Source organism: Panthera onca, chromosome C1 (genome assembly GCF_046562875.1).
Source record: "Panthera onca isolate mPanOnc1 chromosome C1, mPanOnc1 haplotype 2, whole genome shotgun sequence".
Lineage (NCBI taxonomy): Eukaryota > Metazoa > Chordata > Mammalia > Carnivora > Felidae > Panthera > Panthera onca.
Window position 1 is genome coordinate 77,147,217 of NC_138346.1, and position 20,314 is coordinate 77,167,530.

Sequence of the window (20,314 nt, forward strand, 5' to 3'; positions counted from 1 at the left end):
TTCTCTGTAGATTGTTGGCACATTCAACTGCTTTACCTCTGTAACCATGATGTGCTGGACAGAATAACTTTTGTTTCCTAATTTTACTCTAATGTACTAAACAAAGAACTCACTGGTGTATGTCTCCTCCACTTTTGTAGACAACTTGTCTACTGAGGATTAGCTACTTCAAACTCCATTATAAATCTCTACAAATCCCAAATTCTGTTTCTCAAAATGGCCACAACAGCAGGGCTGCCCCATCTGAAGACTCACAGCTAAGCAGCCTCCACATGCCCACCTTGCAGAGCCACTTTTCAACATTTAAAGAGCGTACAAGAAACTTGTTATAGTCTGACAGGACTCTAATAATTGGACTGCAACACGCAAAAAAAAAAAAAAAAAAACCAAAAAACTTTGTTTAAATACTACATTTTTTACCTGGTCCAAAGAGCATCTTCAGACACCCAAAGCAAAAATGTAACAGATGTGCTTACTCATGCATTTAAAAATTTTACTGAACCCCAGAAATTCATAGAAAACACGATATACATAAACATATACAAAAACAATTTAGAATAAGCACCATTGGGAAAACATCATAGTTGAGGGGTTATTTCATACTATTCAGTTAATAACAGAATAAAATGTGGTCCTCATTTGCCCATACATGGTAAAATGAGATAGGTCTAAAATATTTGGCTATCTTCATTAATTGGGATCATTGAAAATGCTGCCCTATTAAATTCTGTAGCGCTTTCTTAAGATACTTAGGGTAATAGGGAAATTAGTTCTTGATTTGAATGCCCATTAATTTCTTAAGCTAAGACTTTATTGTTATTGGCATGTGAGTCCTGATTTACTATGATTGCTTCACAGCAATATTCTCCCCCAAAGATGAAGCTGATAAAAAAAAAAAAAGGAGAGTTTACCTGATTTCCTCCCATACCATGACAGTTGAATATACCCACTTTTTCATTTTCCTTGCGGCCCATGTTGTCTAAACACTGGTTGGTTTCAACATTTCTTATCTAAAGGAAACATACAAAAACATGTCAGAAAGTCTTGCTGGTGTTATCAAATTGTATATTGATAATAAGATGATAAATGTTTGCAAGGAAATTTCTCCAAGAAGAACACAAAATATTTGTCTTTTTTTCTGTCTAAACTCCTACTTAAGTAAACTTGAACAGCAATGGCATTGTCATTAGCATATAATCAAGAGGCACTCCTTGTTTACAGCATAGTATCAGAGAATGGGGAAATATCTATATATTACAAATTATTCATTCCCAAATCCTTTTAAAATTAGGGCAGTTGCCAAATTCCACTCAAAAATCCATAGTCTATTCTTGAACTCCTGTGGTACTGTATGCAAAGGAATTGAAACAAATTGGTTAAATATTCAAATTTATGTGTCTTTAGATTGCTTTATTGCTAGATATTCCATCATATGTTAATAAAGATTAATTATTGTTTATTTCTGTAACTAAAACCTATCCATTCATCTTTTTTCATACCTAACGCCAAACTTAATGGAAAAGAGTTGATCTAAGAAGAGCTATTATAAAGCTAAATGGTGATTTCAGATTAAAAATCCCTCAAAAACAAGATTAAATTGCCAAGTGCAAGCATAAGATTCTTGGTTTACACTCAAATACTGCATTAGTTCCATAATTAATATAATGTCAATTTGTCTTTGGGACACATGTAATTACAAAAGCCAATCATTGAGTTTAAAGATGCTAAAATTACTAAATCAAGCACAAACGAATAATTAAAAAGGCATTTATAATAAATGGAATGGGAATGTTTTGAATTTTTCCCTTAGTCTAAACTACAAGTATGTATTTGTACTTGTCTACTCTGCTTCCGAAAAGTTCTTAGCTGTGACTCTTATTAGAACCTGCATATCTTACTATTCACTTATACATTATTTGCATAGACCTAATTAGTCATCTATGCTTTAGGTACATATTTCTTTCTTCATATTGGCAAATGAATAAGATCACAAACTTCTAAAAAGGGTAGATGAGGTTTATATGAATCACTTTTTTGTCTGATGCAGAATGCAAAGGGCAAGTAATGGTTCCTGGAATTGGGAAAAGTGGTGTGATTTGCTTTAAGGCCCCAGTCAGCAATTGAGAATAGTGGGGATTGGAATTCATACTTTGCAAAGGTTGAAAGAGCTGAGCAGAAGTGTCAATGCATTGAGATTTAGAGCAGGATTATAGATCCTTTCATCAAGAACCTGAGCTGCAACACATTAGAAAGATCAGAACACACCATGAATATTAAAGAGAAAGGACGTAAGCTTCAAGAAGCAAAATCATGTTCTAGTTCCACACTGGTAGGTTTAGGGCTGAAATACACTCTTAATCTGATATAGGTTGGTTCAGGCACTGAAGGATACTGAGACTATAAGTGAAGATTAAAGGTTTCAGGACCTGTAGCTTGACAGAATAGAGAAAGGTGACAATTGATAGATGATGTTTATCAGGCTGCCTATGTTGCATATGACCTAATCAACACATGACATAAAAGTTTATATTTAAATTCTTTATATCCTACTTTCTTAACATTTCATAAAAGGCAGACTTCTTGAGAAATAATAAAATGCTATATTATTCTTAAAAAGTACAGAGTAGTATAATACTATAACCCTTAGAGGAATAAATTGTCACAAAATGGTTAATTCACCTTTACATGTAAGCTATGCAATCTGATTCAGAGGACCTCTGCTAGATTCATGATACTTGAATAGATTCTGGTTAATAATTAAAGGGGCAACATGTTGTCATTTATAAAATTTTGTCTTTTTGATGGACAAAAGAAGATTTGAAGCCATATTCAGACCTGTACATACTCTGACAGTAGCATTTTAAAGGGACATATGAGGATGCATATCATCCTACTTTTTGACAAACTAAGCACAGAACTTAAGGATGCTTCCAAAGTATTTTGTCCCCAGTAATTATTATTAACCTATAGCTTATAGACCTATAAGTTTGGTCTGTAACTCCTCTTATGAATGCATTTATCCAACAAATATTATTGAGAGTATGTATACTTCATGTAAACACCATTGAAGGTGCTGAGGCTACTGAAGTGAACGAAATAAACATAGTCCTCTCCACCATGAAGCTTATATTTTAGAGAAGAGTTTAATGCACAAATACATTTGTAATATATCAGAAGCTCAAGAACTTCTATGAAGAACACAGGAAGGGTAGAGAAAGTGATGGAAGGAGTACTATTTTAGATAGGGGACTAGGAAGGCCACTCTGAGAAAATGATACTTGAAGATATACCTTAGTAAAGTGAGAGAATAACCATATTTCCATGTGTGGAGAAGTAGTCCAGACAGAGGGAACAGCAAATGTATGCTCTCTGCAGCTGAGAAAAACTGAGTCAAACAACAAGTTTAGCAATATGGCCAGGGTGCAGTGAACAAGGGGCAGAGGAGAGAGGTATCCAACGCTAAATAAAGTAAGAAATCATTAAGTGTTTAAGCCTGAAGATGACCTATTTATAGCTTTCTCTGGCTGCTGTGAGAACAGATTAGAGGGAGTAAAGAGTAGAGGCAGAGAAACACGTAAGGGGAGTCTTGTCGTCATGCCGGCTAGAGATGGTGGCTGCTTGAAATAGTAGGATAGCGATAGAGGTGGATAGGTCAAACTGGGGATGTTTTTAAGACAGACCCAAATAAGATTTGTGATTGAATTGGATATGAGCTATGAGAGGAAAAAAAGACAAGCATTCCAAGGTTTTGCCTGAGCAAATGGACAAATGATGTTTCCCTTTACTGGAAACAATTTTCTGAGTTCTTGCATGTTGATAAATATATATATGGCCTTTATATTTGAAAATCAATTTGGTATATCTGAAATCCTTGGCTCACAATCTATTTCCTTGAGTATCTTTAAAATGTTATGCAATTTACTTCCAGCGTAAATAGTTGCTTTTGAAAAGTCTAATGATAATCTGGTTTTCTTTGCCTTATTCTTTTTTACAAATGTCTATTTGCTTGAATGCCAAACTGATCTTTTTCTTTTCTTTAAAGTTCAATAGAGTTACCACTATGCATCTTAATATCATTCATTCTGGATCACTCTTCCAGAAACATAGCATTCCTTTTCAACATGTAGTTTCAAATTTACTTTCAGGAAAGCATTTTCTTAAATTATAGTTAGTAATGTTCATTTTATTTTATTGTTTTGATTTTTCCCATTAGAAAATCCTATTGTTTTGGATCTTCTTGCTTCTCTTCTATATGTGATCTTCTATTAAAAGTGGAATTATTGGGGGTTTCTGGGATTATTGACTTGTGTTGTTTCAAGGTTAGTCTTTGTTTCTAAATGAATTCATTCTTTAATTTCTAATTCTTTACTACATTTCATGCACTCATTTTAAAAGTATTTCTAAGTTTGATTTATAGCATTATTTTCTACATTTTATCATTATACAATTTATTTTAGTTCATTTTGAAATATTAGGTACACTTTTCCTGTCTATGGGCATAAAGCTTTGGTGTCCATGCATTGTTTGTAGAGAGATCATTCCCCTCCTTGTTATCTTTATTCTTACTGTGGCCATCCTCTTCTAATTATTATTGTTCTTATTATTACATGAATCCAATTCTCCTGACCTTTTAAGAGAGAGGGTTTTATCAGGAGACCATTTCTTTCTTTTCTATTTTTGGGAATCAGCTGGAATCTTTAAACTCTTCTGTTGCATGATTCCCAAGTCCACACATTCCCATTTAGATGGTGGAGGGTATCACTTGGCCATCTGGGGTTTTAAAATCCCCCCAGGTAATTCTAATGTCCAGCAAAGTTTAACAACTAGCATTTTGGAGGGAGTTATGCAGGTTTTTGATGTTAAATGGTGACATTACTATTATAATTAGTCTTCCTTTCTAAAGTAACTTTTTCAGTGGTTCCCATCTGGAAAGCTTTTATAATATGGTTCTGCCTGGCCTCGCCCTCATAGATTCTGATCCAAATGCTCTAGAATAGGACCAGGAGAGAGCTTAAAGCTCTGCACATAACTTGAGTGTATATTCAGGGTTGAAACCCCTTGCATCGGTAGAACATAGTGGAGTACTTGCTAGTTGGAGGACTACCTATTTTGAAGACTCTGGGTGCTGGTGGAGAGAAAAGGAGGTCTTCATAAAGTCGATTCCCTCAGTGCCCAGTGGGAAAGTTGAAGGGCAAATGTTCCCAGCTGTCCCAACTGGGAATGTTTATATAGAAGACCACTTCTAACTAACTTCACAAGTCTGGCTCTCCCATTCCTGTACTTTTCTGAAAAGTTGAAATAATAGCCTTCTATTTTTGAGATCTCCTGGTTCTGTTCATTTCTCCTATTTTCATCTGGATTTTCCATTTCCTTTGTCCTCATTGTCTCTTACCCCTTAATTGGGCTTTATTCCTTGAAGTTTCTTCTAAGAAGGAACTTCAGCTAGTGAGTTTTAAGAAATCACAAGTCTCAGAGTGTGTAAGCCTTTCAGACATTAGAAAGGAGACTTTTCACTGACTTACAAATTGGACTGTATGGAAACACCTCTCCCAGTTTCAGCTACTACTATCAAAGTGGCCTGAGGCAATTTCTCATGAGTATCTGTTAGCACTTTGGGGGTTATCTGGGTCTCATTTCCATCAGACATCCCATTGCTTTCTTTGCTTCCTCCGGCAAAGATTGGAGTATCACATGGTCATGAAATTGACAACTTCTATTTTGGGATTTGTGAGAATACCTGCCACCTAATTTGATAGTGTTTTCTATCAATTTTTTGTTTTGCTATCCTGGATGCTCTGTTTTAATGGGAGAACTCAAAGAGATTCAAACACTGCATCACTGCTGCCACTGCTTATTTTTGGATTTCTAAAATAGACTGATTTGGGGGACTTCATGAAAAGATGCTTGTGCTATTTTTGATAATGTTCTAACTATTCCACAAAATGATTTGGTAGTTTCTAGACATGTAATATTACCTGTCCCTGAGGATATAGCAGGTGCTAAGAAGATATAAAATAGAAGCTCAAGTCAAATCTGATGAAGTTGGCTAGATTTGGGATCTGGACTAGAAACAGATAGGAGTCAGTGGTTTAGGACAGCTGTCAGAATGAGATGAGATGGGGTGACGACCACCACCAGTAATACCACTGCCACTGCAATAATAATAATTAGCAATCATTATAATTGTATGTGCTATGTGCTGTTCCAAGCACTTATGTGTAACAGGTAATTTAATATTTACAACCAACCTATTACCCCCATTTCATAAATGAAAATATTAAGATACAATGAAGTTAAATAATTTGTCCAAATAAGGAATTGAAAGCTATTATCATGACATTGGGAATTGCCCAGTCCTGACCTCCAGATAGGCGAGCAGTATTTATCAGAAAGGAGATGAGAGGAAGGAGCAAGGAAGGATTGAGTTCTAGCTAACCAGAGGTAAAGGGTACAACAGGTCATTCAGACAATGGTGAAGACATATGGAACAAGACACATGAAAGCAGGCTAGGATCAGACCTAGGGGACTAAATCATGAAGACTAGATGCCCCACTGTTGGGCTGAGGTCATGTAAATCATTTCTGGCTATGGCTAGGATGACATTAGATGCAAAAAGGATAGAACACAGAATGGGTATCAATAGCCAACTTAAAAATCGAGAGACAGAGACATCACCTGGATAGAGACAATATCAAAAGGTTTATGTCACTAGGCCGATACAATCCAGATTAAAAAAAAAATCCATGCAGATTAGTATACATCAGATTATTCTCAAGTCTGAACCCAACACTATGGGAATCTGCTTTATTTTCATAAAAATATAAAAATGGTCACCAATGTGTACTGACAGTCCTCATCAAGCAACTCTTACTGTAAATGATAAGGTATTGGCATACAGGAAAGTTCAATCTATGTACCTTATCTTTTGAGATGCAAAAGATGATGTGATTTAGGATGATCTTGTGTGATTTTTAAATCAGAACCCTTCTAAGTGTACCCTGGGGCCTCAAAGAATGTTGTTTAAGCAAAACAGTCAACTTCAGGAAAGACCCTGATCTCATCACTGGTACCATATTACCTGAAAACATTACCAATTATTTGGTAATGCCATTAATTCTGAGAAAAATCTAGGCAGCCAACCACTGATGATCTTCATTCATTAGAAATTCCTTACCGATTCTATTACCTGTATTCACATAAGAAGAGCAGGCCAGTACTTCTCAGACCTGTAAAATTCTTTTGACTCATTGCTTATGGTATGGGGTATCTGTGAATATGTGGCATAGGGCCAACATAGTTTTAACTTTAATTGTTGTCTGCTTTGAGATTCCTTTGTTTACACATAATCTTTTATTGCTTGGAAACAATTTTTAATGACATAAAATTGAGAGTATTTTTCCCACTTGTGTTTTTGTGTTTGAAATCAGCAAGCCTTTTTCTAAATGTTTCTACTCAGCAGCAGCCATGGTAATGTCCTTACCACTTACGTAGTTTGTTCATTAGCTTTTGCTCCCTCTGCTGGATTGTAACAGCAAGCAACAATGAGAACTCTCAGTTCTAGAAAAGAGGCATATACTCCCCCCTCACCCTCATACCTTTGCATTTTGAAACCAATATGTAAAATCCATTCTAAAGATAATAATCTAAACTTAAAATAGTTTTTTGCTTTAATTACTCCAACACATGCTTATCTTTCAATTGCACATTATGTTACTCATTATCATTATTTTACATATGTCAACCTCGTTTGGTTTCTCTTTACTTCCAAAGAAAATAGGCACATTTGCAGTGAATTCCAGTTTAATGTTAATGTTTCCATATTATAATTGCTGTAGTGAATATGCATTTAAGTAGATTTTTCTCTTTACCAAATTGTGCATAAATCAGAAGGATGAGTGCAAAATCTATATATTTGAAAAATCCAAGCTGACTGCTTATGTAGACCTGGGTTTAAAATGCCCCAATTTTAAAATTCTGACTATATGGCATATTTATCCCTGTCCACACACATACACTCAATGTAAAGAGCATAGAAAATCAAATAATTTCATTTATTTTGGTGGATAACAAAAGCACACAAGAATATTGAGAGAATTCAGTAAATGCCTAATTGGCATATAATTTGTTATGATTGTTTGTGCCAATATCTATTTAAGTAATACAATTAGAATTAGTTCTAGTCTATCAGCAATGTGAAGTAAAAAATTTTTTTTAGGTGATAAACTCACTTTGTTCTCAGGTGGGTTACACAACCCAACAGCCTTCAAATTAACATCTGATGAAGGAGTAACATTTTTTTTTTCCTGTACATAGGCATGTTCAGTTATCCTGGGTTGAAAATTAGCTACTGGATCCCAAAGAGTTTTAGAAACATAATGATGGGCAGAGAGAATGTGCTGTTTGTGTAAATCATCTAAAAGGAGGCTTCCTCACTAGTTATCCTATTGAAAGGTCAGGAAGACTGTGGATCTATAAATAGATCTGATTACCAACAGAGGGTAAATCTCTAAGCATGTTAGCCTCTGAGTTCAGCTGTCACTGATTGTACCCTCAATCCCTGAAACCTAGCAGCTTCACGTTTCCTATTTTTAGTTACACAAATTTGCTTTTTAACAATATTTATAGAATATGGTACCAATATGCAACAGCACCCTTAACCAAAGCTGCTATGGTTAAAGGATACAAAAGGAAAAAGAAGTTGTGAGGTCAGGAAGGCAATCCAAACTGCACAGGCTAATGTCTAAATGCTGGCCTGTCATTGGTCCAAAAACTTGAGGTGAGACATATGACTTTAGAATCTTATTTTTCAATCCTATAGTACTGAAATTGGCCTTTATATTTACAAGATCAGAAACTGACATTCTAAATCTCCATAAGCTAAAGGGCTAGTTAAGAAAGAATTTAATGCTATGAAGAACTCAACTTCCTTATTCCATTATGATATGCTTCCTGAGCCTAAAAGGCACATGCTTCATTAAGCTATTTAAAGGTTTTAGTTCAAAACAATTGCACAGCTTTTAACTTCCCATTGGGAATTGTATGTAATTCATGGGCTGGATAAAGTAACATTTCAATTACCTGAGTAAGATTCAAACATAAGAAATTAAGACACTGGTATCAATAATTTTCCTAAGGATTATTTTGGTGATGATACAGGATAATGAGAAACTGAATATCACATTTGCATCTTCCAAAACAGCTAAAAATGTTATAAAGAAAAAATTGACAGGGAAGCATTTATATTCACCAGTACACTGTGATATTAAATAACAGGCTTTGAACAACATTGAAGTTTAAGGAAACTTAAAATTGTTAAATGCTACCAATTTCATTTTAAATTAAGTGATGAGCACCTATGAGAAATATACATATTACAAAGAAATCATTTGTTGTCTTGATAAGTAGCTTAGATATCTGATACCACTCTGAGGCTCCCACTACTTGAAAAAAAAATAACCCTCACGTATAAGAAAAGACAGCTTTTACTTTCTTCCAAAAATGGTTAATGGCAGGAGGTAAGAAAGAAAAAGCTTTAAGTAAATGTCTGTTGTCCATTAACAGTTGATCCCAAACTCATTATCAAAATGTCTGTCTTAAATTATGTATACATGACTATGCAAAATTGAATTGGGAAGTAGTCCTTGGTAAAATTGTCCTTCTGTTTCCATGGAAACAGATGGTAGATTGCATCTCTTTAAGGCTTGTTTTAAAGTGGAAAACTACAGCACATTAATATCCCACTATCCAAGTTTAAAACTTATTATATCTCATAGATTTTTGAATTTTGGGGGATTTTGAAGCAGCACTTCATAGCATGCCTATATACTTCATATAGGGCATCTTTTATTTCTTGGGATTTCTTAACTATTTGTGGGTTTTTTTTTTTTTTTTTTTTTTTGCCATATCTCCTGCCCCCATTTCGGTAGAATGGGTTAAGAGTAAAGGGTTTCACTTATTTGACTTTGCATCCTTAGCATGTAACATATAGATTCCAACTCCACCTCTTATTTAATGAAAGCACTTTGAATAAACTGTAGTAACACAAGCTATTTTGTCTTTCTAGTTATAAGAAAAAGCAAGCTTTAATGTCAGACTAACATGTATTTGAATCCTGACTTTAATAGGTAGCTCAATGACCTATAGGTGAATCACATAAAACTTCTATATGTCAGTTTCCATTTTAAACGGGGATAATAATAAATCCCAAGTCATGGAGTTGAGATTTTTTAATAAGAAATTAAATACTTTTTAAATATACATGGAATTGTTATAAGGCATCTAGCGTAGTGTTTGACTAAATGAGACATCAGTAAATGGTAGCTATAATAATTACAATAACTGTTACTACTGATGCTGCTCTACTACTCCTTGCAAGGCATTATGCTAGATGCTTTATATCTTCAATCATCACTATAGCCCTTTATGATTGTCTTCACATTGCTAACAGGCAGCAGAGAGTATACCTAGTGCCATTTGAGTAGTAAGCTATGACTTCAGGATTTAAACCTTCCTCTGCTTGCCTCCAAGGTCTGGGATTTTTTCAATACAACATGCTGCCTTTTCTGGATAGGTTTCAAAAACCCAGAAAGGTGCAATCTCTCTCTTTCAACCCATTTCTGTACATTAAAATACGGCCAACTGATCTATTACAGAAGACAGCCAATTCAAAATCAGTAGGTTGTACAAAGGAATTTACCCACACTATATTTTTAGTTTTTTAGCAAGTCAGTTAATTAGGTTTCCTTGATGTAACACAGGAAACCATAAGATTGGATTTAAAGAGAAAATTTTTAATGCTTATTTTTGAGAGAGAGACAGAGAATGAGCGGGGGAGGGACAGAGAGAGCCAGAGACACAGAACTTGAAGTAAGCTCCAGGCTCTGAGCTGTCAGAACATAGCCCCACGTGGGGCCCAAACCCTCGAACTGCAAGATCATGACCTGAGCCGAAGTCGGACGGTCAACCGACTGAGCCAACCAGGCACCCCATAAAATTGGATTTTTAACACAGAAGTAAATATCTAGGTTCTGTTTTAGAGCCCTTTCTCAGGAGTCACTCTGGTGGCCCCAGAGAATTTCAAAAAAGTCTCCTTACTCTTATCTGTTTTGTTATATGCCCTGGTGATACCTCATTTTAGAAAAAGTAATCCATATTTACTCATTAGTTGGGTCCACTGACTACAGCCAGAGAAACACTTTACTACAAGAATGGAAACATGCCCTTCTCCTTAGGGTACTGTCAAGTTCACAATTGTTAAACTTTTCAGTAAAGAAATGAAAGAAAGTATTAGATATTGATGATCTTCAGTAGCATTAGATCATAATAACTAGCATGCAAACAGTGTTCTAGTTTAAAAAGCACTCATTTTTTTATGTATTAAGTATAAATCACTGTAACATTAGTACTTACGTGGAAATATTGCATATTTGAAAAACAATGGCAACAACCTCCCCCCAATAAAAGCCAACAAGAATTAAAAACAACAACACCCTGAGGCACAGTACTATTAACTAGAATGACACTTAGAAAGTCATACATTCACTGTTATTACACATGAATCTTTGCACTACATTATTCAGATTAAGGTTAAATAGATGTAAACTGAAAGATTCTATAAAGAGATATTTACATGGTTAACCAGGAAGAGGAGATTTGACAAATAGTGCCGGGATGTGGCACAGAAAAACAGCCTTTAAAAACCAATTCAGGTAGGGGTCGACCCAGTTTCAGTGTTTTTTTTCTTCAATCATTTTCTACTTAATCATAAATAAATTACATTTAGAGATTAAAGTTACAGATTTTTATTTTCAGCAAATGAATCAGAAAAGTGCTAGATTATATTCTATACATTTCAGATATTCTATTATGATCCAAGAAAATGGCAATTTTAACCTAAGGACAGACCTAATTAATAATTATTTTCCAAATGCATTGCGTCATTGCTGTCAAAATTATTTAATTACAGCCAGTATTAAATTAGTTATGATTCTCAAATCTAATCCCTACTAAGTGGAAAATTACAAATTTGGAACATATAATTCATAAAGGAATGGGTTTTAAGTTTGAGACACTGAATATATGTTTATATAGTCATAATGAAACCAACTATGTATTTCTAAAGATAATAGACATTTTAGAAAACAATGGCATAGGGTCAGTGGTTTTCAGTGGGCCTACACAGTCAACACGATTTAAATTACACTGAGATATTACTTCTCATGGATGTACAAGGAGACTCTCAGAGGCTACACGATGTGTGATATTACAGTAGACTGAGTACCAAAACAGATGACTCCAGTTAACTTCTATTAGGCCAGACAGTAATGCAATTTACAAAAATATAACTGATGCTAATCTTACTATTTGATTTTGCTTTGGAAAATATATTTTTTAAACATACTACTTATATTAACATGTAAGGGATATCATCATCATCATCATTCATTTTTTTTTCTTTAAGTAGATTCTATGCCCAGCATGGAGCCCAATGTAGAGCTTGAACTCATGACCTTGAGATCAAGAGTCAGATGCTTAACCAACTGAGCTACCCAGGTGTCCCCAGATAACATGATTTTTTTAAAAGAAATTTTCAATGTTTATTTGAGAGTGCGCGAGCATGTGTGAGCACGAGTGGGGAAGGGTCAGAGAGACAGAGGGAGACACAGAATCCAAAGCAGGCTGCAGACTCTGAGCTGTCAGCACAGAGCCTGACGTGGGGCTCGAACCCATAAATTGTGAGATCATGACCTGAGCTGAAGTAGGACGCTTAACCGACTGAGCCACGCAGGTGCCCCCAGAAAACATTATTTTTAATGGATTAATAAGTAAGTTTTAAAATTATCAGGTTTAGTTTCAATACATTAAATATAGATTTTATCCCACTTAAACCAAAGCTCTTAGCGTTCACAAGAAATTATAAGAGTGGAAGATCCATATGACCAAAAAGTTTCTGACCTGTTGGTAAATAAACAAGAAAATACTAGTCTTAAACTATCCCTTACTTTTGCAAATCTCAGTGATAAAGACCTTTACAGTCTTTGAGACTATAAGTGACTTGAGAATTTACTTAAAATAGATCTATGTAAAAACGCTTAAACCATTTTATTCATAACATAAAAAAACATTGAGTTCCTTAGAAATTGCTCCATTTGCAAAATATATTTATAACTTAACCAAAATAAATAATTCATACCTCACCAAGTGAGTAATAACGTCTTGGGATCTGGGAGTCCGGATAGATGTTTTCAAGGTACCAAGAAAAGGGCTTACACTTCAGATTTTCTCTTAGTGTTTTTCTGACTGACACATCTCCGTAATCCACTTTGACAACACCTGGAATTTTTCAGAGAAACACGCAAATCAGTTCTATTTTCGTTTTAGTACTGTTTCACTCTGTTATCAGTTTGCTATCAGTTTTTTTCCCCCTCTATAATTACAATTCCATCAAATTCAAGTGCATTTGCAGCTGCTACTAAACTGATTTTCTTACTAGCAACAAATTAGTACATGAAATAGATATCAAAAACAGATTTTCCTTTGGTTATGGCTTTTCAAATGCAAATATTTATTACCAAGTACTTACACTTCTTAGATTGAATAATTAATCAAATAAGTGTAAATTGGTATTAATTTAACACCTCATAATTAAAGCTTAACTGAGCTGTGTGATAATGTAGCTGCTTCTCTTTATTAAAAATTCCAATCTTCATATTTTCCTAGTGTCTTTTACTCACCACCATAGATTTCATGATAAATTTATATAAATATGATCCTCACAATGAACACTTGTGTGTTCTAATTTTCTCTCTTCTAGAAATTTTACTCTATCTCAGTCTGCCATAGACCTGATTTTTTCTTTATTTTTTTCCTGTATTATTTTATTAATTAATGTAAGCCAGCTTGAATTCTTGGATAAGTTAGTAAATAGATAAGAGGTTAACATAAACAAATGACTTATTACTCACATATGTACATTAAAAATGCTTAATTTCACTTCATGTAACAGTATAATATATGAAATTAAAACGAATATTTCCATTGATGGTCATAAAAGATGCTTTCCAACTGAGAATTAAAACCAACAGTGCTAATTTTTACATAAAAAGAAATCATGGTGGTATTATTTGTTCATTACTATCAATATTAAAAATGATTTGAATGAAATAATGATGAGAAGATTACATTTCTTAGATTACTTTGAAAAGGTCTCTGTTTAACCTGTTTCCTTTGAGATGAATAAGCAACCAGACTTGGGCATGCGCGTGTGCGCGCGCACGCACACACACACGCGCACACACACACACGCACGCACACACACACACACACACACACACACACCCAAATGGCCCAGTACTTGGTATATACTGTCCCAATTAAGCAGCAAAACCTAACAATCCTATAAAATAATGAATAATTGTTTAGACCATCCAAATATCTGTAACTAATGTCATTATTTGAGTCACTGTATTCAAGAGGCAACACTCTTGAAGTTCATTACCTGTTAGTTTCCCCCTTCCCCCACTGTTCTTCAAACATTCTTCAGAATTTTTGTTTTTCCAAAATTAAATGCCTTAGTGTTGTTAGAAAGCATTCTGATGATGCTTAAGCAGCCAAACCATTTCCTTTTAAAAGACAATATTGATTTTTCTAGCTGGTGTTTGGATGGAAAACAATAAGGTCTTTGGGCTTTTAAAACAGATAAATATTTGCTTTCAAAATAATTCTATTCAGAACTTCCAATCTGGAGTGTAACCTTTAAAAAAAGAGGCTGGAAAACATTTACAAAACAGATCACTACAAGAATTTCTCTTTGTATTAACTGCTACATGAATTGCAATGACCTAATAAACACTCTTGGAAATCATATATAGAGATGCTATATATAGAGTGGGGGGAGGGCAGAAAGAAAGGGAGACACAGAATCAAGAGAAGGCTCCAGGCTCTGGGCTGAGAGCACAGAGCCCACACAGGGCTCAAACTCACGAACCATGAGATCGTGGCCTTAGACAAAGTCGGATACTTAACCAACCGAGCCACCCAGGCACCTCTTTCCTAGAAGGCATTTATGAGTAATTTTCTGATTAAAAAGGAGTTTGAAGATTCACTTACATATGTTTTACATTAGATAAGAGAAAATGTTAATTGCCCACATCAGATTTGGCAAAGATTTGGTTGGTGGAAAATGACAGATGCTATTAGAAGAAGCTAAAACCTTCTCACCTTACCACCTCTAAGCCACCCCTTGGCATTGCCACTACAACATGGGTTCGTCTTAGTCCTAGATAATTACTTTAAATTACTGTTAGAAATGTACCAAAATACTATGGGCTTATGTTAATATTTTGGTGTGGATGGCTTTTTCCCTCTGTTTTTACCCACATAGAAATCAGATACTATGAGGGTCAATATCCAAAATACATAAAGAACTTACACAACTCAATAGCCAAGAAACAATCCAATTAAAAAACAGGCATAAGACATGAACAGAGTTCTCCAAAGGCCTGCAGATGACCATCAGACATGAAAAGATGTTCATCGTCATTTATCATCAGGGAGATCCAAATCAAAATTACAGTGAGGTATCGCAAGTGTCAAAAACACAACAAACAAAGTGTTGGCAAGGATGGGGAGAAAAAGGAACCCTCTTACACTGTTGGTGGGAATGCAAACTGGTGCACCCATTGTGGAAAACAGTATGGAGGTTCCTCAAAAAATTAAAAATAGAACTACCTTACAATCTTTTTTTTTTTTTTTTTTTTTTACATTTGGCATAATCTTTTATTTTATTTTTTTACCCTTTTAAGTTTATTTATTCTTTTTTTTTTTATTTTTTAATATATGAAATTTACTGTCAAATTGGTTTCCATACAACACCCAGTGCTCATCCCAAAAGGTGCCCTCCTCAATACCCATCACCCACCCTGCCCTCCCTCCCACCCTGCCCTCCCTCCCACCCCCATCAACCCTCAGTTTGTTCTCAGTTTTTAACAGTCTCTTATGCTTTGGCTCTCTCCCACTCTAACCTCTTTTTTTTTTTTTTTCCTTCCCCTCCCCCATGGGTTTCTGTTATGTTTCTCAGGATCCACATAAGAGTGAAACCATATGGTATCTGTCTTTCTCTGTATGGCTTATTTCACTTAGCATCACACTCTCCAGTTCCATCCATGTTGCTACAAAAGGCCCTATTTCATTTTTTCTCATTGCCACATAGTATTCCATTGTGTATATAAACCACAATTTCTTTATCCATTCATCAGTTGATGGACATTTAGGCTCTTTCCATAATTTGGCTATTGTTGAGAGTGCCGCTATAAACATTGGGGTACAGGTGCCCCTATGCATCAGTACTCCTGTATCCCTTGGATAAATTCCTAGCAGTGCTATTGCTGGGTCATAGGGTAGGTCTATTTTTAATTTTCTGAGGAACCTCCACACTGCTTTCCAGAGCGGCTGCACCAATTTGCATTCCCACCAACAGTGCAAGAGGGTTCCTGTTTCTCCACATCCTCTCCAGCATCTATAGTCTCCTGATTTCTTCATTTTGGCCACTCTGACTGGCGTGAGGTGGTATCTGAGTGTGGTTTTGATTTGTATTTCCCTGATAAGGAGCGACGTTGAACATCTTTTCATGTGCCTGTTGGCCATCCGGATGTCTTCTTTAGAGAAGTGTCTATGCATGTTTTCTGCCCATTTCTTCACTGGGTTATTTGTTTTTCGGGTGTGGAGTTTGATGAGCTCTTTATAGATTTTGGATACTAGCCCTTTGTCCGATGTGTCATTTGCAAATATCTTTTCCCATTCCGTTGGTTGCCTTTTAGTTTTGTTGGTTGTTTCCTTTGCTGTGCAGAAGCTTTTTATCTTCATAAGGTCCCAGTAATTCACTTTTGCTTTTAATTCCCTTGCCTTTGGGGATGTGTCGAGTAAGAGATTGCTACGGCTGAGGTCAGAGAGGTCTTTTCCTGCTTTCTCCTCTAAGGTTTTGATGGTTTCCTGTCTCACATTCAGGTCCTTTATCCATTTTGAGTTTATTTTTGTGAATGGTGTGAGAAAGTGGTCTAGTTTCAACCTTCTGCATGTTGCTGTCCAGTTCTCCCAGCACCATTTGTTAAAGAGACTGTCTTTTTTCCATTGGATGTTCTTTCCTGCTTTGTCAAAGATGAGTTGGCCATACGTTTGTGGGTCTAGTTCTGGGGTTTCTATTCTATTCCATTGGTCTATGTGTCTGTTTTTATGCCAATACCATGCTGTCTTGATGATGACAGCTTTGTAGTAGAGGCTAAAGTCTGGGATTGTGATGCCTCCTGCTTTGGTCTTCTTCTTCAAAATTACTTTGGCTATTCGGGGCCTTTTGTGGTTCCATATGAATTTTAGGATTGCTTGTTCTAGTTTCGAGAAGAATGCTGGTGCAATTTTGATTGGGATTGCATTGAATGTGTAGATAGCTTTGGGTAGTATTGACATTTTGACAATATTTATTCTTCCAATCCATGAGCAGGGAATGTCTTTCCATTTCTTTATATCTTCTTCAATTACCTGCATAAGCTTTCTATAGTTTTCAGCATACAGATCTTTTACATCTTTGGTTAGATTTATTCCTAGGTATTTTATGCTTCTTGGTGCAATTGTGAATGGGATCAGTTTCTTCATTTGTCTTTCTGTTGCTTCATTGTTAGTGTATAAGAATGCAACTGATTTCTGCACATTGATTTTGTATCCTGCAACTTTGCTGAATTCATGTATCAGTTCTAGCAGACTTTTGGTGGAGTCTATCGGATTTTCCATGTATAATATCATGTCATCTGCAAAAAGCGAAAGCTTGACTTCATCTTTGCCAATTTTGATGCCTTTGATTTCCTTTTGTTGTCTGATTGCTGATGCTAGAACTTCCAGCACTATATTAAACAACAGCGGTGACAGTGGGCATCCCTGTCGTGTTCCTGATCTCAGGGAAAAAGCTCTCAGTTTTTCCCTGTTGAGGATGATGTTAGCTGTGGGCTTTTCATAAATGGCCTTTATGATCTTTAAGTATGTTCCTTCTATCCCGACTTTCTCAAGGGTTTTTATTACGAAAGGGTGCTGGATTTTGTCAAAGGCCTTTTCTGCATCGATTGACAGGATCATATGGTTCTTCTCTTTTTTTTTGTTAATGTGATGTATCACGTTGATCGATTTGCGAATGTTGAACCAGCCCTGCATCCCAGGAATGAATCCCACTTGATCATGGTGAATAATTCTTTTTATATGCTGTTGAATTCGATTAGCTAGTATCTTATTAAGAATTTTTGCATCCATATTCATCAGGGATATTGGCCTGTAGTTCTCTTTTTTTACTGGGTCTCTGTCTGGTTTAGGAATCAAAGTAATACTGGCTTCATAGAATGAGTCTGGAAGTTTTCCTTCCCTTTCTATTTCTTGGAATAGCTTGAGAAGGATAGGTATTATCTCTGCTTTAAATGTCTGGTAGAACTCCCCTGGGAAGCCAACTGGTCCTGGACTCTTATTTGTTGGGAGATTTTTGATAACCGATTCAATTTCTTCGCTGGTTATGGGTCTGTTCAAGCTTTCTATTTCCTCCTGATTGAGTTTTGGAAGAGTGTGGGTGTTTAGAAATTTGTCCATTTCTTCCAGGTTGTCCAATTTGCTGGCATATAATTTTTCATAGTATTCCCTGATAATTGTTTGTATCTCTGAGGGATTGGTTGTAATCATTCCATTTTCATTCATGATTTTATCTATTTGGGTCATCTCCCTTTTCTTTTTGAGAAGCCTGGCTAGAGGTTTGTCAATTTTGTTTATTTTTTCAAAAAACCAACTCTTGGTTTCGTTGATCTGCTCTACAGTTTTTTTAGATTCTATATTGTTTATTTCTGCTCTGATCTTTATTATTTCTCTTCTTCTGCTGGGTTTAGGCTGCCTTTGCTGTTCTGCTTCTATTTCCTTTAGGTGTGCTGTTAGATTTTGTATTTGGGATTTTTCTTGTTTCTTGAGATAGGCCTGGATTGCAATGTATTTTCCTCTCAGGACTGCCTTCGCTGCATCCCAAAGCGTTTGGATTGTTGTATTTTCATTTTCGTTTGTTTCCATATATATTTTAATTTCTTCTCTAATTGCCTGGTTGACCCACTCATTCGTTAGTAGGGTAGAACTACCTTACAATCTAATCACACTACTGGGTATCCACCCAAAGAATATGAAAATACTAGGAGGGTACATACACCTCTTTTTTATAGCAGCATTATTTCCAATAGCCAAATTATGAAAGCAGCCAAGTGTCCATCAATAGATGAATACATAATATTATTCAGCCATGAAACAGAATGAAATCCTGCCATTTGCAATGACATGGATAGAGCTAGAGAGTATAATGCTAGGCAAAATAAGTCAGAGAAAAACAAATACCATATGATGTGTCTCATATGTGGAATTTAAGAAACCAAATGAGCAAAGAAAAAAGAAAGACAAACCAAGAAACACACTCTTAACTATAGAGAACAAACTGACGGTTACCAGAAGGGAGATTAATGGGGAGTGGGTGAAATAGGTGATGGGGATCAAGGAGTACGTTTGTCATGATGAGCACTGGGTGATGTCTGGAATTGTTGAATCACTATATATACACCTGAAACCAATATAACACTGTTAACTATACTGGGAATAAAATAAAACTAAAACTAAAAACAACTATTCATTGAGCCCTAAAAAAAAGTGATATGTGAGAGACAGCAGTGGTTACCCAACATTCATGTATTTTTCCACATTTCCAGCCCTTGCAGTTATTAGGCAAGGGTATTGACTAGTCCTGGGCAATAAGCTATTAGGGGAAAGGGATAAATGTCACTTCTTGTCCTAAAGACAGAAGACCAGGTGTGACACCCTCTGGCTCTTTTTTCATCTATCATAGGGGCTAAGGAGGCCTTGTACCACAGTGGGTACGGCTACAAGATGGTAAGGCCTTTATTAGCCTGTGTCAATGAGAGACTGTGAAGTGGAGACTGAATTATCCAGTTCCATGGCTTGAATTGATCCCCCCTCCCATCATCCTGGGTCATTGCTCTATCCTCTATTCTGCTTACTCATTCTCCACTTGTTTCCCAAACTCTTATCTACAACCCAAACCTCCCTAAAGTACTTTATCCAATTGTTTACCTAGCAATTTCACTGGGACCTAAATAGGCCTCCCAAATTTGATATGTCCAAAATAGTCCTCTTGATTTTCCAGCTTCATTAATCTCCAGGGTTCTCCTTTCAGCAACTACCACAAATGTCCACCCATTTTCTCAGGGCAAAAACATAAGAGTAATTATCTTTAACTCA

The 20,314-nt window shown here is 35.7% G+C and overlaps 1 protein-coding gene across 4 annotated transcripts in view; it reads right to left on the reverse strand.

Annotated features, from left to right (window-relative positions):
- Positions 1-20,314, reverse strand: part of GALNT13 (polypeptide N-acetylgalactosaminyltransferase 13) — a 541,337-nt gene that overhangs the window by 50,703 nt on the left and 470,320 nt on the right. For all 4 annotated transcript variants that reach the window (XM_060626627.3, XM_060626625.2, XM_060626624.2 and 1 more), the window contains exons 10-11: positions 13,194-13,333; positions 912-1,010 (exon numbers count right to left, since the gene is read on the reverse strand). In XM_060626627.3, coding sequence (XP_060482610.1) covers positions 912-1,010; positions 13,194-13,333 — 239 coding nt within the window. The remainder of the gene's footprint in view (positions 1-911; positions 1,011-13,193; positions 13,334-20,314) is intronic.